The 15089-nt window shown below is 39.5% G+C and overlaps 1 protein-coding gene across 7 annotated transcripts in view; it reads right to left on the bottom strand.

Annotated features, from left to right (window-relative positions):
• Positions 1–15089, bottom strand: part of Cd44 (CD44 molecule (Indian blood group)) — an 83978-nt gene that overhangs the window by 22080 nt on the left and 46809 nt on the right. The window contains exons 6-12 of one of the 7 annotated variants that reach the window (XM_005364087.3): positions 12428–12550; positions 10438–10554; positions 8986–9111; positions 6572–6685; positions 5989–6105; positions 3128–3247; positions 1617–1742 (exon numbers count right to left, since the gene is read on the bottom strand). The exons of 2 other annotated variants lie outside the window; for them this stretch is intronic. In XM_005364087.3, the coding sequence (XP_005364144.1) occupies positions 1617–1742; positions 3128–3247; positions 5989–6105; positions 6572–6685; positions 8986–9111; positions 10438–10554; positions 12428–12550 (843 nt within the window). Of the gene's footprint in view, positions 1–1616; positions 1743–3127; positions 3257–5988; positions 6106–6571; positions 6686–8985; positions 9112–10437; positions 10563–12427; positions 12551–15089 lie in introns of all 7 variants that reach the window. 4 more of the 7 variants (XM_013352760.2, XM_005364088.3, XM_005364089.3 and 1 more) reach the window with 4 other exon arrangements.

Genomic DNA, 15089 nt, shown 5'->3' with positions numbered 1-15089 from the left:
ATGTGCGCATCCCTTGGCTTTTCTTCCTTTATGGATCTGTTCACACGCATCTCCTGTTCAAAAACTCCTCCATCTCACTTCTCTTTTCTGTCTAGCCAGATCTTTGCATTTTATTTTGAAAAATTGCTTTCGGTTCTTTGTTCTTCAATGGTCTGTGGGAGGTATGGGAACCTCTGGATTTCTTTAGTGTCCAATATTGAAAATATGAGTTTTTGTGTTGTCAGATTTATTGTGCTCCTAAGTATTTTCTTTTGTCTGCTGACTTTGAAGTTTCTTTCAATCATGAATATGAATAATGCATCCTTCTGTCTCCAGGATGTTTTACATGTCTAGTGCATACCATATACATGGTTGTTTATTGGGTATCTGTTCACTAATATTAAGATAAGATGGAATTTCTTTAAAAATGGCAACTATAAAAGTTTTTGGATTTACTTTGGAGATAATTTTGAGTTATACAATATGGAGATATATTCACAACACTATTAGAATGTATTTCAGTCAGATGTGTGGAGCCTATGGCTGACAATTTATATCCAGAAAATACATATAAATGTTCTCTGGAAAAATTTACAAAACCCTGTATTTGGTTATTTTGGAATGTCACATTTTTTGTGGTAAGAATATTTTGTCTTTTTAAAAAAGTAATTCTACTCACGAATGTAGTGGAAATACAGTCTTCTACTTGTTAAATCTTAAGAGGACAGAAGCTACTAATTCTTGGTGCTTCTGTCAAGCAGGTTGCTGCTGTCACAATAAAGGAAAATTGCTTTTAAATATAAAAAGTAGTCAAATAATTTACTGCCTTCCTTTCTTGCAAAACTACAACTAATGTTTTTGCTTTCTGTTTTCAAATGGCTGTGTGTAAATAAGAACGGAAGGCATTAGGAAAACAAGAGTTTTGTCTCATGTACAAACTGTCTATCCATTAAGTTCATAGCCATTCAAGGAGGGCCAAGAATGATCTAAATCCTAAATCCTTCAATACCCCATTATCTCTGTACGGGGTAATAATAAATAACTTTGAAGTTTTCTGAGTCATTTACTGTTTATTTACTTTAACTACTCACCAATCTTTTTCATCACTTAGATTTGTCTACCAAATCCCAAATTTATCTTTGAATCTATCATGGACACAGTCATTGCATCCATTATTTATTTTTTCTTTTGAAATCTTTGTACATAAAAAGGAAAGGAATCTTAAGAACATCTCTTCTTTATCTGGGCATGATAGTACATTCAATCCCAGCACTCAGGAGACTGAGGCAGGAGGATCATCAAAAATTGATGATCAGCTTGGGTCATGTAGTAAGACCATCTTAAAGTAAGAAACAGCCTACCTCTCCCTCAGGATAAATAGCTTCCAATGTAATCAGCTTCAGACTGACTTACTTAATCTTCCTGCCAGATTCTTCACTCTCTGATAGAACGTTATATGTCAATGAACATGCATGCCCACTCCTTATCAACTTGTATCAGCAAACTCATTTCTGAAGGCACACGAGGATGCTTAAGAAAGCAGACTGAACTAAAACCAATGCTACATTTCCAAGAGAAAAGGGACTTAGTTGATTCTAAGAAATATAATATATTAAAAAGTTTCAGATGCTGTTTACCCTTCCTTTCTGTTTGATGATCTTGTCCCATTGGATGTGAGATTGGGTCCAAGATCTCAGTCCAGAAGACATCCTCTTGACTCTGTGTCGTCATTCTTTGACTTGGATGGTTATTGTCGTCTGAGGCTGTTCAAACAATTGTCAAAATGTTACTGACATTTGGGCAGGGATATATTGACTTTATTCTCTAGAGAAGATAGTGAAAATAACTTTCTAGTACTGAGGACAAAGGGATGCATCCGTTTAGAATGTTTCCCCAGGCTTTGGTTCATTGGTGCTCATTTTCTTGGTCACCAGCGCAGAAGTTGAAGGAAGCATAGCATTAACAAGTACTGCAATGGATAGAGGATGAGTTATAGGCATCGAGGGAAGATGCTGCCACAGTCCCCTACAGAGAGAGGCGGAAGAGCTCAAGTGCATGACGTCACTCCGAGACAAGCACATCCCAGAGTGAAATGCAAAATGAGCTGGTGGTGATATACAGACGACATCAGGTAAAGGCTTCCCAAGTGAAGAGCAAAAAAGAGCTACTTATCACAAAAGCACAGATGGAGTCCAGCAGAAGCATTACTTTCGCACAATGAGAAATAGCATGCGGGCATGTGGTTTATGCCTTTGTCTCATTCTGTGCCAGTGGAGAAGTACCGGAAGAGAGATTGCAATAGCATCCCCTAGAAACAAACACACCAAGGAGCTAGTCACCAAACCCGCTGCTCCACTAGTGATTCATTTCCATGTCGCCATGCACTGCAAAGAAGGTCTGGATCAGGTTCTGTATTGCAGATGGAAACACAGAGATATTTCCCACTGATAGCAAGTGATAATGTGGAACTCACACCCTTGGCAGGGCAGGGTGAATCACAATGCTAATCACTCAGACAAAGGAGTCATGCACAGCATCTTGCAGAGACACGTTATCATCCTGTATCCTTCAGAGATGATAAGGTCTAATTCTAATTCCCACAACCCCACATTTCCAGAATGGAGGAGATGACTTATTTGTGAATGTAATTAAACAGTTGTACATTCGAGGAGATATTCGAAAGAGGTAAGAACAAAAGGTCAGACGACATCACCCAGGTATCTTTTCTTTTCTTGTAATGAGAGGATTTACCCCAAAACTAAATTTCTAATAAAATTCTTTCTCATAAGCCTAGTGTTTCACATAAATATAAGGAAAAAGTCAGACTCATATTATACAGTAAATGATCTTTAGAAAGCAGAAAGGGGGCTTTCATTTGATAAGGCCTCTGTCATTGTTTCACGAGGTGCTGCCTCTAACTAGATATGAACATCACAAACTTATGGGCTAACTCTATTTCTTTCATGTGCTTCTATCTATGCCTGGCCAGGTAGCTTGCTTGGCGCATTTACAATCTGGATCTACGTTCACTTCAATATGATGTATTATTAGGAAACCAAACCTCAGGGTCTTTTTTGTGTTGGGTTTTCAATGCCCAGCACAGAACTCAGAAAGCAGCTTCTGCCCACATGGTGAAACCCTCCTTTACCAGTTGCCCCTGCTGTCACATGGGAGTCTTCCGTTGGTGTGGGGGAGTACTTCCCCAGCCATCCACTCTCAAACCACAGGTCCTGCTGGGTAGCTGCTGCTTCTGCTGTACTACTAGGAGCTGCCCAAGCTGTGAGGAGAATGCGGATGGTGAGCCACATTGTCCAGGTTCTTAACAAACCCTCTGATATGTCTTTCTACATAAAGGGCAGAGATGGATACTTATGTAGGTAGATACATACATACATGCTACATACATACTCATATGATAGGTACATACCATATACATACATAGACATATAGATAATACATAGATAAATACATAGATACATAAATGATGGAAAGATACATAATACAATATACATGAATACATACACACATACATTCTTGATAGATAGATAGATAGATAGATAGATAGATAGATAGATAGATAGATAGATAGATAGATAGATAAACAGCTAGGGGTTAAGTCATTTAAATGCTGAAAAATAGAAATAAAACTTTTAATTTTCCAATCCTTTGATTTTCCAGATGGTAAAACAAGTTTTATTTGCTGAAAAATATGTACACAGAGTAGCGCAAATCCATGACTAGACCCTAATCTGAGGGTTGTGAATTCTAAGTATTATTCTAAGTATTATGTCTATAGCCTCACATATTCTGCCAGAGAGAGCTTCTGTTGAAAAGCATAATCTCCGTGTTCCAGTGATTTTGCAGCGGGAACTGTGGTCTATGGCAACTCACGACATTGGACCTTTGCAAACAGACTCCACAACTTATAACCACACTCAGCATAACCGGGCCGGCATGCAAACCCAGGCCGGGATGTCTGGGATGCTGCTACATTGATCTGCAATGTGATTGTCTGGGGACATTTTAAATTGCTAAAACCTCTTCTTAACAAAGCTAATTCAGTGGAAGAAAAAACTATTCTAGCCAGTTGGGGAATTATATAAATAATAACAGTATCAGACAGGCTTAACCTTTCAAGCACTGTTTTAAAAGGCAAGTGGACTGGGACAAAATCCCATCAGGGTGCTTCCTGGAAACGTCAGAAAGCCACTGACATTTTCATCTGTAACAGCTCATAGCAAATTTCTGATTCATCAGGAAAATTAGAGCCTAGAAATTGCCAAATCAAAAGAACTTTTGTGCCTTAAAAAATTCACTGTGTCTCATTATCTTAGAAAATGATGTGTGTGATTTTGTGATAGCAAATATATTTTAAGTGGAACTCGTGCTAAGTTTGTCTTTGCATTTTGCAAACTATTCCTGGGATTAACTGATTATCCAAAGGGAGGGAAGCCCTAATCTTAAATTATTTTCCATTAGTTAAGCCACTATCTCTCAACAAATAACAAAGGTAGAAAATTTCTGCTGTAATTATTTTAAAAAGTAAAAATTAAAACTATACAGCTAAGATACCCAAAGTTTAAAGAATAAAGAAGTACACACGTGTGCTCACAAGCATGCACCCTATGTATGTCTCCACCCAACATTTATCGTATACAAGTGCCCAACCATGCCCTAGTGTTTTCAGTATGGTCACAAGTGGGTTAGGAAGACAGAACTTCCCCTGTAAATCGTAAGGGCTTACTCTTTTCTAGAAGTTGTAATGTCCCCTTAACGAAGTCCAGAGGTTACCAATGTGGATTTTGCAAGCATTGATGGTAACTTTTCTTTATTAACTGCATTTGGATTTCTAAGTATCTACTAGTAAGGATGTCCCGTGTTCATTATATTTTGACATTATATGTATTTATTCGAAGTGTCTTAAGTAGCATTCTGCTTAAGTGTAAACTGTTTTACATTAATTGATAAGACAGTTGTTAGGACCACGGTGGGAAGGGGGACTGAAATGGGTCCTGTTTCCTGTCTATTCTTCCCTTTAACAGTCTTCTTCTCAGCTCAGCCCTTAATCTTTATGCATATATCAAATCAACTATAATAAAGAATAGAATGCAATGCCTGCCAGACATTCAGGACAATGCCCAGAACATGTGAATCCAGATTTCAAACTTTTCCTTGATTAAACACATCCATCGAACGAGGAATGCCTCAGCTCCTTGTTTCTTAAGTAGCTCTTCCCTATATTTCCCCTTTAAGAATATTCAAGGTTATGAAAATGGTGTTTGGCTATAATTTTAAATGCTACAAGATGTTATCTCAAGGATCAGTTTTATTCCAAAGAAGGCAGGCATCTCTCTGAGATACAGAGGAAAGATGAATACGTTTCACTTTTTCTTTGTTTTCTTGTCCTAGGTTCATAATCCCGAGGTGAAACATGAGATTGTTTTTGGAAAATCTGGGATATTTTAATAAGTAGAAATATCAATAAGAGCATCGGGACTTTCCCAAGTTGCTCTGACAAAAGAAGGGTAGCTTAGAATTAGAAAAGAAACCATATGGGCCCCGACTTTCTACCAAGGACAGAGTAGTACCATTCTACCACAAAGCAAGGAAGGGAATGTGGGAATAAAGAAATGGGGTGCACCACAGGTCTTCCCCAAAGATGATTTCAAAGATTTGCCCATTCATGAAGCTTCCCCTCCAGATCCGACACTAAATACTTGAAGAGCATGCTCCCCGCACACATTTCTGAACACACACACCAACCACCAAAACAGAGCCATTAGGAATCATTAGCACAAAAACACCATCTCATATCTACTTTGTAAGCATTCTGGTCTCTTGGAAAATTTGACAACTTGCCATCTTTTCTTCCTTATTTCTAAAAATTTTGTACAGATCTGGCCCCTTTTAGTTTTGCAGATAAATTGCAGAGACAAAAATTATGGCCAATAGCTAAACAACATCTCTGCTAACTTGGGTACCAGAACTTCAGAGCATCATCCTTCTTACTTGTGCTTGTAGCATGCGGAGTCTCCTCTTCATCCTGATACTCATGGTGATTGACAGGAGGCTGTGGTTCCTGGGTTGAGTTTTCTTCATGAGCAATGGTGCTGTTTCTGTCTACATCTGTTGTGATGATGGTTAAGCACACTGTGACTTTTAAACAAATAGTCTTTAATAATCCTTTTTTTCCACTAAAGTACCTGTTACCGACAGGTGCTATGCTTAAGCACTATCTCTAAGTACTTACTCTCAATAAATCTGAGTGATTTCACTAATCTGTCCTCTGAGAAAATGAACAGGTACAAATTTCTTTGATATTACTTATTCCAGAATAACTACCTTGTCAGAGACAGTACCATAAATGATTCATATGTATTCATTTTAATAAAAAGTGATGTGAAATACCTTGTGTCCAGGTAGTATGGTTGATAAATGACACCCATGTGGAGTCGAGTACCCTCGTAAAAGTTCACTAAGGATCTGTGATGAGACATTAACTAAATTTCCCACCTTGTCCAGATGTTTAACCTTTACAACGTCATAGGCTTTGAGGGAAAGAATCATAAACGAAATGCGCATAACTCATTACCAGTCATCCTGGTGGTTGTCTGAAGTAGTACTTCTGGATTTGAATGGCTTGGCTTCCCCTGGGTCCAGTCCTGGTTTTGTATTGGGTGGTCAGAAACCCGTGGAGTGGATGAAACTGTGATAATGATGATTGAGGCAATTAGAAAATGCTATTTCTGGAGCCTTCGTTGCTTGCTTCGTACATTTTACTCCTCTGTAGTCTACATACCACCTCATCTATACCCATTGTATAGATGGTTGAGTGGAAATGGAGAGAAAGGAGAGAGCCTTCAGCTTCATCCGCCATGTTGTTTTGTATCTCAATGTCCTTCATATTCTGTCACAGAATACCTTTGGGTTTAGAACATGAGATCTTCTGGATAAAATAGTCAAGGAGGTTGCAGCAGCAGGAAGAACAGCTTTGAAAACACTAGCCCTCCACCAAGAATTGCCAAAGACATGCAGAGTTTTGTCATCCATGCCAACTGTAGAAGCCCTCTGCACCTGGAAGTCCAAGCTATTCGTTGGTATCATTGGTAGGTGTGCTAGCTGTAGATCCTTAAGCTGAAGAGGTTGATAGCTGAGTTATAACTCAGGAATCACTATTTTGTTAGTGATTTTGCTGGGGAGAAGAAAAAACCACAAGACCCAAAGCTTTCATGTAGATGATCATCAGAAGGAATCTCTGCCTCAGAGCCATTTGGCTTAGCTCCTTTTTTTCTAAACATACACCAAAAAGCCATGAGATTCTTATTAAATAAAGATCATGTTATAAGCAAGCCAACACAGCCACTGAAAGAGGACCAAGATGCATATGCTCATAGAAAAACTAAGAAGTAACCAGCCACCATCAGCACAGCACACTGGAAAACAAAGACATGTCAGTTCACCAATGCCCCAATAGCATGCCAAATGAAAAGACTGGGACAGAAAAGGCAAGCGAGATCCATTTTGATAGAATCAGAAACTATATATTTTGTGAAAAACTTATTTACAAGTTCATCTTCCTTCAAATTTTATTTTGATACCCAAATTAAAAAAAATTACAAGTGAAGAAAATACTTGGTCGTTAACCACATTTCTAATAAGTCTGAAAAAGTGATAGCCCAAGTCTCCAGGAGAAAGAGGGCATCCTGTTGAATCAAAGGGCATAGGTGTTAGTTAGAAAGTAAACTGAACTTGAATACACATTGCAAAGGTGGGGGAAAATGGCATGGTAACTTTATCCCTTGGAGAGTGACCATATTAATGCATTTTCAAGAGAAGCTTTTGAGATTCCTGTGTAGAAAAGCTGCATCCTGAATCCAGAATATACTGTCATAGTGATGCTCACTGTGTGGGATTCTTAGGGTTCTTCTCTAATGCTGTTAAGCTCTGTAGAGTCTCCCACCTGAGGAGTGCACCACTTAAGTCTGTACACAGAAAATCTGGTCTGTCTCTAGTGTTTGCTGTACTGGTACCACACGCGCAGATGTCTTCAAGCCACAAACTACTTTAGGTCCCGCCCTCTCACTAGGTGCTATCCTCTTGGGAATGAAATCCTCCAATTGCAATGGGGTGGAAAAAAGCTTCTGTTGTCTAAGATAGCTAATGCAGTACCCCAAACCCTTCTCCAAATGGTAATTAAATCAGTTTTATGATTCTCATCTCTGTCCAGCAAAATCTTAGCTTCTGACAAGTTCTGGGAAATCAGAACGGGACACTTTTCTCTACATCCACCCTCTCAGGGTCCTTAGGAAGTTTTATAGAGCTCACAGATTTGCACATGATTACATAGTGGTGCCACTCTCTGCTTTTGCTAATTACCAACGCCTTTTTAAAAGCTTAGCTGGTAGTTAGTCTTCCTTCTACTGTCGTTCTGTTATATTGGTGTCCAAAAAGTTGGTTGAAACTTTTTAAAAATTTTCCCTTTAATTGTAACCACTGTTTTTGATTAATTAAGGACGTTTTTGAGCTCTGGCTTCTATGTTTTAAGTCATTCTAGGGCCTCCTAAGCTTTCAGTCCAGGGTCATGTGCAACTTTTCATCCCTGTCCTCCAAGTCACATTAACATCTGTCCCAGTAGTCCACCAGCCTCCTGTAGGCACAAGTTCTGGCCTTTATTCCCTGTGCTTCCATCGTCTGGCACAGCAGGGATACAGTGAGTATTTTAATATGCCATTCTCTAGCTACACTTGAGAATGCAGATATTCTATAAGAGAAGACATGGACAAACAGAACAGGGAGAAGGGTCTGAAACTTCAGGAGCTATTTTTCTCAGCAATATGTTTTGGTTTCTATTCACAAAATTTTATTTCCTCCTCCAAAATCTCATCAGAATGGAACTGAGGTAAAATCACAGGCTCACATCATCCGTTTCCCAAGAGAGATACCACATCATGTAGGTCCCTCAGCAAGCCTTGCACGAATGGTTCTACTATAATTGATTGTTCTTACTGGTGCTGGAGATAAAATCTTCATCATCATCAATGCCTGATCCAGAAAAACTGGGGTATTTGTCTGTGTCATCTTCATTTTCCTCCTTTGGCTCCCAGCCTGTTGGGTTGGTATTTGATTCCGTACCTGTTGTGGTGACTTACATTAGTAGTTGAGCTGGCTACCAAGCAACCCATTTTACCAAGGAGGAAAGTCAGGCATGGGTGGTATTTATGGAGTTCCCAAGATTTTAAGAAGAAAGTGAAAGAGTAGGTTTGTATATCTGTAAGCCCTCATCTTGGAAGCTAATACATGGACCTTAAAACAATTGGCTATAATTTTTACAGCTCAATATTCTTTAAGGAGGCTAAGAATAACTATGGGCAGAGCCTACCCGAGAAGCTAGAGAAAAATACAACAAAACACAGGCCCAAGCAAATTGCCCTTGCTTTCAGGTGTCTTTCTTATTACATCTTTAGAATATTCAATTAAAACTAAAGAGTCGGGACAAGAATAGGACGGTTTTATATATCTCTATTTGCTTTGTCAAGACACCTGCATTAATACTCCAATGTCGTCTCTACTATTACATAGCTACAATCATATATTTTAAATTCATTTTAAAAGTTATCCTTCTAGTCTTACTTCTTATCAGGTTCATTGATTGTATGAAATAAGGGGCTTCATTTTGACATTTCTAGAAAGGTATGTGCAGTTTCTCAGTCTTTATCTTTCACCTGTGTCTCTAATGCAAATAGAAGGAACACTGTTCATCCTCAATAAAAATTCCCATAGAGGAAAAAAGGTCAATTAGCAAAAGTGTTCTTGCTATTTATTATTCAATCAAAAAGGTTCAAAGAGGTTGATGACAGTGGACCTCATCCCAGAGTTTGAGAATTTCTCACTTTCAATTTTGGATGCTGCTTTTAAAAAGAAAATGGAAACCTTAGACCTCTTCTCAGCAGTTACTGAAAAGGTGTCTTTTTTATTAAAAAGTGCTCTTCTAACTTCTGAATGCAATTCAGGCTATCTAATGGGATCACCATTTGGTTTTCTTATTATTGGTGTCCAACCCAAGATTAAATCAATTGATAGAAATCTATATGTTGGTAGTTTTGCCTATGTTTTTTATATTCTTATAAAAAGTTTTGACTTTGCTAACTTGAGGATATTCCCAGACACTCTTTTAGAGTTGGAATGTTCTGTTATCACCAGCATCTTGCCCCACTTCATAATTTCCTAATTAACTTTATCCTAGGCTATATCGATTCCTATAAAGTATAGAGAAGAAACCATGTATTAGTAATATTAAAAACAAACATAAAGATATCAGAGTTCACGATCCTTCCTAAATTGACATAAACATTTTTAGGACAGAATGACATTTAGAGTTGAACCATGTCCCATGGGTTAATGAGAATTATTAAGGGCTGTCAAACAGGCATATGATATACGGTATCTCTGTCTCATTACCAGGCATCTTCGTTGTTGTATGAAGATGACTCTTGGACTCTGATGGTTGAAAAAACCATGAAAACCAGTCCTGGGCTTCTTGCCTTTTGGGCGGTGTGTCAGGGGTGGTCATCAAGGCTGTTGTAACCATGATTAAATTGATTGTTGAAAGGTTAATTATCAGTTCCTAAGAAATAGCATGGTAAATGCTCCCACTCTCTCCCTATCTTGACACAGGTAGTAGGAAGAAAGGAAAGAAGAAAAGAAGTACCATTTCTTTCAGGAACCCAAACTGAAGTCCATAGAATGCCAGAGGTGGAGGAACCTTAAACACCAAATGGTCCACGCTTTCATCTAAGATGAAAAGCCAGTGCTAGATACTTGTCTGAAGTCCAGTTGGCAATGGAGACGTCTCAGAAATTACGAGAACTATCTAAAGTTTCAATCTATAAAAGGATTGAATATTTGTCTCCTTCCCCATGAGGCCAAGTTAAAACCAGTGGTGAGAATTTCAGATATAAAATGCTCTTTTTAAAAACTAGAATTAAACTATCAGATGATAGTTGAAATAATTTAAGATTGAACTAAACAATTTAAGATCCTCTCCAAATCTGAACCGTTGTGATTTTAGTGGTCAGCTCTTAGGAACCCAAGCCCTTTGATGTTCTTCACAATTGAAGGTGGCCAACCAATATCATCCCCAGGAGTTTAGGGTATGATATTCTGCCGGAAGTAGCAGGCATATAATCCCATGAATCCCAAATGCAAAGTGCGAATGGAACAGGAGGGGGACACAGAAGAAGATGTCTTCCCACTGTTTCCCAAGGGGGTGCACATGCCCTAGAGACATTCCCCAGAATCATTTCGATGTCCACATACTACTTTGCATAAAAGAGCAGTCCATTTTGAGATCCATTTTTTAAAAATAGTATAATGTACCAAGAAAAACAGGAAATGAAGGGACCCAATGACTCCACCAGTACCAAAGCAAGTCTTGATATGAACACTCCCAAAGGCTGCCAATTATGTCATCAGCGATGCACATGGAAATAATAGGAAACCCAAAAAACCAGGATAAGTTTAAGCAGAGAAAGCTGAAGCCATCAGTAAGTTTCCGAATACAACAACCAATGAAATTCCTTTTGCCAGCTATCAAGAGAGCTGAGAAGCAATCCAAGAGAGCTGCAGAGCCCTTTCATTCACGCTATTTGTCCTCTGAAGGTGTATCATGCATGTCAGGATAACAAACAACATTTCCTTATTCTGCCATCTCTTCCCTGCACCCACCTCAGCATGACATTAATTGCTGTGGTGTGCTAACCACAGCAGAACATCAGCAGAGTTCCCTTACATGATGGTTTGTAGAGGAAGAATATAGTTTATCACGGCCTTACAAGGAGAGCAAATGTCTGAGGCCACTTTCCCTTATGACACCCTGTCTGCAGAGAGAATGCCTATTCAGAAATTACCTGTCGATACAAGTTAATAAATGAAGAAATCCTTATTACCTCCCATTTTTATAGGCTGATTCCCTTTCCCAACTCTCCAGGCAAAGCTGCCAAGTCAAAATAACTGAGAGCTAATGACCAAATGCTCCCAGAGCTTACTTGTGACCTCTACACGCTGTTATAAAGCAACAGGTCATTGTCATTCTTAAAACTTTTGTAAAAGGTTTTCAGTGTCCAAAGACATGAAAAAAACTTCATGCTTCCTATTCGTGAATTAGTCCTTCTCTCATTAATACGATTGTTTGGTCAGTTGATGTCTTTCTAGAGGTCACCTTCTGAATGAGTCATAGTCAAAGGGAAAAAAATCATCTGCCTCTGTGTTCATGTTGCACATGAAAAATGAAAGCAGGGCATTTAGGAGACACTGGATCCACAGGTCTCTGAGGCCGCTAAATGGCATCAGAATCTGATGCCAGCACGAATGCTGTCTCTATATGATAATGAACACCCATCTCTAACACCCCACTGAAGACAGGTGACAAGCAAAAGATACGAGAGTTTACCTGCAGTTGATGCTGTGGGCTCCTGAGTCTGTGTCGTGGATTGTGAATTACCAAACCAAAACCACATCCAGTTATTTTGTTTCTGAGTTGCTGCATGGCTGTTTGAGTGCACAGTTGAGGCAACTAGATTAATTATGAAAATATCATTTAGTGAGATTCCCCTGTCCTCTATAAAATCTGTACTCTCTGAGAATATTTCTATTTATTATAGAATGAGGATTTTAAAAACGAAGTCAAGCTCCACTTTTATCTTTCCAGCCTCCTAACGTCTCCCATGATTGTAGGGCCCCAAACAGCAGATTAGAACATTGGTTCAATGCTTCTCAGTCTTCCATGCCAACGCCTCAAGTCATGACTAGAGAAATGTGAAGCAGCAAACTAACTGCAGTGGGCAGAGATTTGTTCTTCTCCTGATGGCATCTGTCATTCAAACATGATCTGGAGGTCTTTCGTGCAGCAGAGCTTACAATGACTTCATCTTTGGAAGGTCTTTGAGGACATCTGCATCTTTTCTGTCTGTTCAACGTTGTGCCCAGGTAGTCTGTGACATCTGGCTCCACCAACACTCATCAAATACAAGTTAAACTTTATCGTTGGGCAAGAATTTTGGAGACAGTGCAAATTTAAAATGTTGTCACTAGATGAAATTTTCTCCAGTATCTATTACTTTCCTACATAGAGCTGATAAAAGCAAAGAATCACTGAACTCTATTCAAGTTAGAGAAAGGTTAATAAAACATTTATTAATTAAAAAAAATCTTTTATCTGACTTTCAAGTTGGACTGTTTCCAGAATGTTCCTCCATAGAAACAAGATGGCAAATTTCATTGAGATAAATATCTGAATCAGCTCCAGCTTTAAAAAGAAAATGTTTTAAATCAAACAGTTCTCCGAAAACCTTTGGTCTTCTCAGACTGCAGGTAGTTCTTGCGTACTATGGAGAACCCACTGCTTATCATGTGAACTCCATTTCAGAACTGGAACATCACACACAACAAGTGTCAAAGATCACATTAGTGAGAGCAGAGATAGAAGTTATTCACAATGGCCCAGTAAGATACCCACAAGAGTCTATAGACTCCCCATTATTGGATATTGCACTAAAGATGCTTAGTTTCGTCGCTCACCCTGAAGTACCCCAGAAAAAAGAGCTAATAAGAAATGGACATGCAGGAAACACATGGGCATCCTTTCTCTCTTCCTAAATGGAGTTGTGTGAGTGTGAGGAGACAGTGAAAGAAATGTCAGCCTAGCCATCAGTTTCTGATTTGCCCCTCCCAAGTAAGGTCATGCGAGACAGAAAACAAATTATTCATTTGACACCCAGAAGACAGGAAGTGGAGCTTTCCAAGGCAAGAGCCTATTTCCTAAATTAGTTTAGGCTTCTTGATTCCAGAGAATTCCAGAAGGCCAATAAGAAAGGACTGATAACACACCCCCAGTCAGACTCTTCCAAAAATAATATTTATAATTAACAGTCAGTGGGAAACTCCAAGTCGAAAGAGCCTGTTGTTCCTGCTAGTTCTCCCTGTTGCCACCCACTGAGCACCCTTGAGAAAGGAATGAGCTAGTCTGGCTAAGCCAAACACGTCTTCTTCCATGTCCTCAGCCAGCCTAGCTCTTGACCTCTGCTCCCCTGCACGCTAATCTGTGTCCACTCCCTCTCACTATGTCTCAACCCTCCACACAACAGTGATAATTGAGCTCCTGGGATGCTCCTCTTTGGACTCAAAAAGCAGGATGCTACTCAGAAGGTTTCTCCATGCCAACTCTGTCTTACCACATGCTATGTCCAAGTACCCCTACCCTGGTGGGGGAATTAGCCCCTCTTCCTCGCCTATTGAAAGGAACTAAGTTGCATGCTCTGTTAAAAAAGAAAGCAAAATTCTCCTTTCCCTCGAAGTCTGATCTGCACTTTTGTTAGATCTCACACACTCCTTTCCTTCGATTTCCGAGCTAGGATGTTGTATCCAGGGAGGTGGAGCCACCTCTAACCCCCAGAAACTAGAGGTGTGTCTGGACCAGAAAAGCCACACGGTCTGGAGAGAGTGGATGAAAACTTCACACACCTGGTTTCTCTTTGCTATCATCCTCTAATTTTAGCTACCTTAGAGAAGAAATGACCTGGGAGGCTGTGGGATGCAGGAAAAGATATGCCTTGAGTACTTGTCCATGTGTGGAGGTCGGAGGTTGTTTCCTGCCATACTTTTTGACATAGGAGCTCTCCCTGAACCTGCAGCTCACTCGTTTGAACTGTCAAGCTCAAGTTTTTATGTGGATGAGGGGATCAAAACACCCAGGTCTTGCTGGCAAGGCAAGCACTTTACACACTGAGCATCTCTAAGACCCCAGAATCTGATGGAAATTTTTTTGGACAGACTTCAAACAATTTCCTGAGAATGAATGGAATTTTGCACCTGTTCACATCCCCCATTCCTCTCACTCAGCAACCTGATAACAGAAATTGAAAACATTGCTAATTTCCATCGGAGTGCTGGGGAGGCTCTCCTCTGACTTCTGAGTGACTTGGGGATTAAAAAGGGCCCTATCTTGAATACTCACAAGCCAGTACGCTCCTGCCAAACTGGGAAGAAGCCAGAGTTCCACCCCTTGCGAGTTGCAGCCAGGAAATGAGAAAATGCACACCATACTAGGATACCCA

This window comes from Microtus ochrogaster (genome assembly GCF_000317375.1).
Source record: "Microtus ochrogaster isolate Prairie Vole_2 chromosome 14 unlocalized genomic scaffold, MicOch1.0 chr14_random_1, whole genome shotgun sequence".
NCBI lineage: Eukaryota > Metazoa > Chordata > Mammalia > Rodentia > Cricetidae > Microtus > Microtus ochrogaster.
Note: the sequence above shows the minus strand (reverse complement) of the source record. Positions and strands in the feature narration are given on the sequence as shown.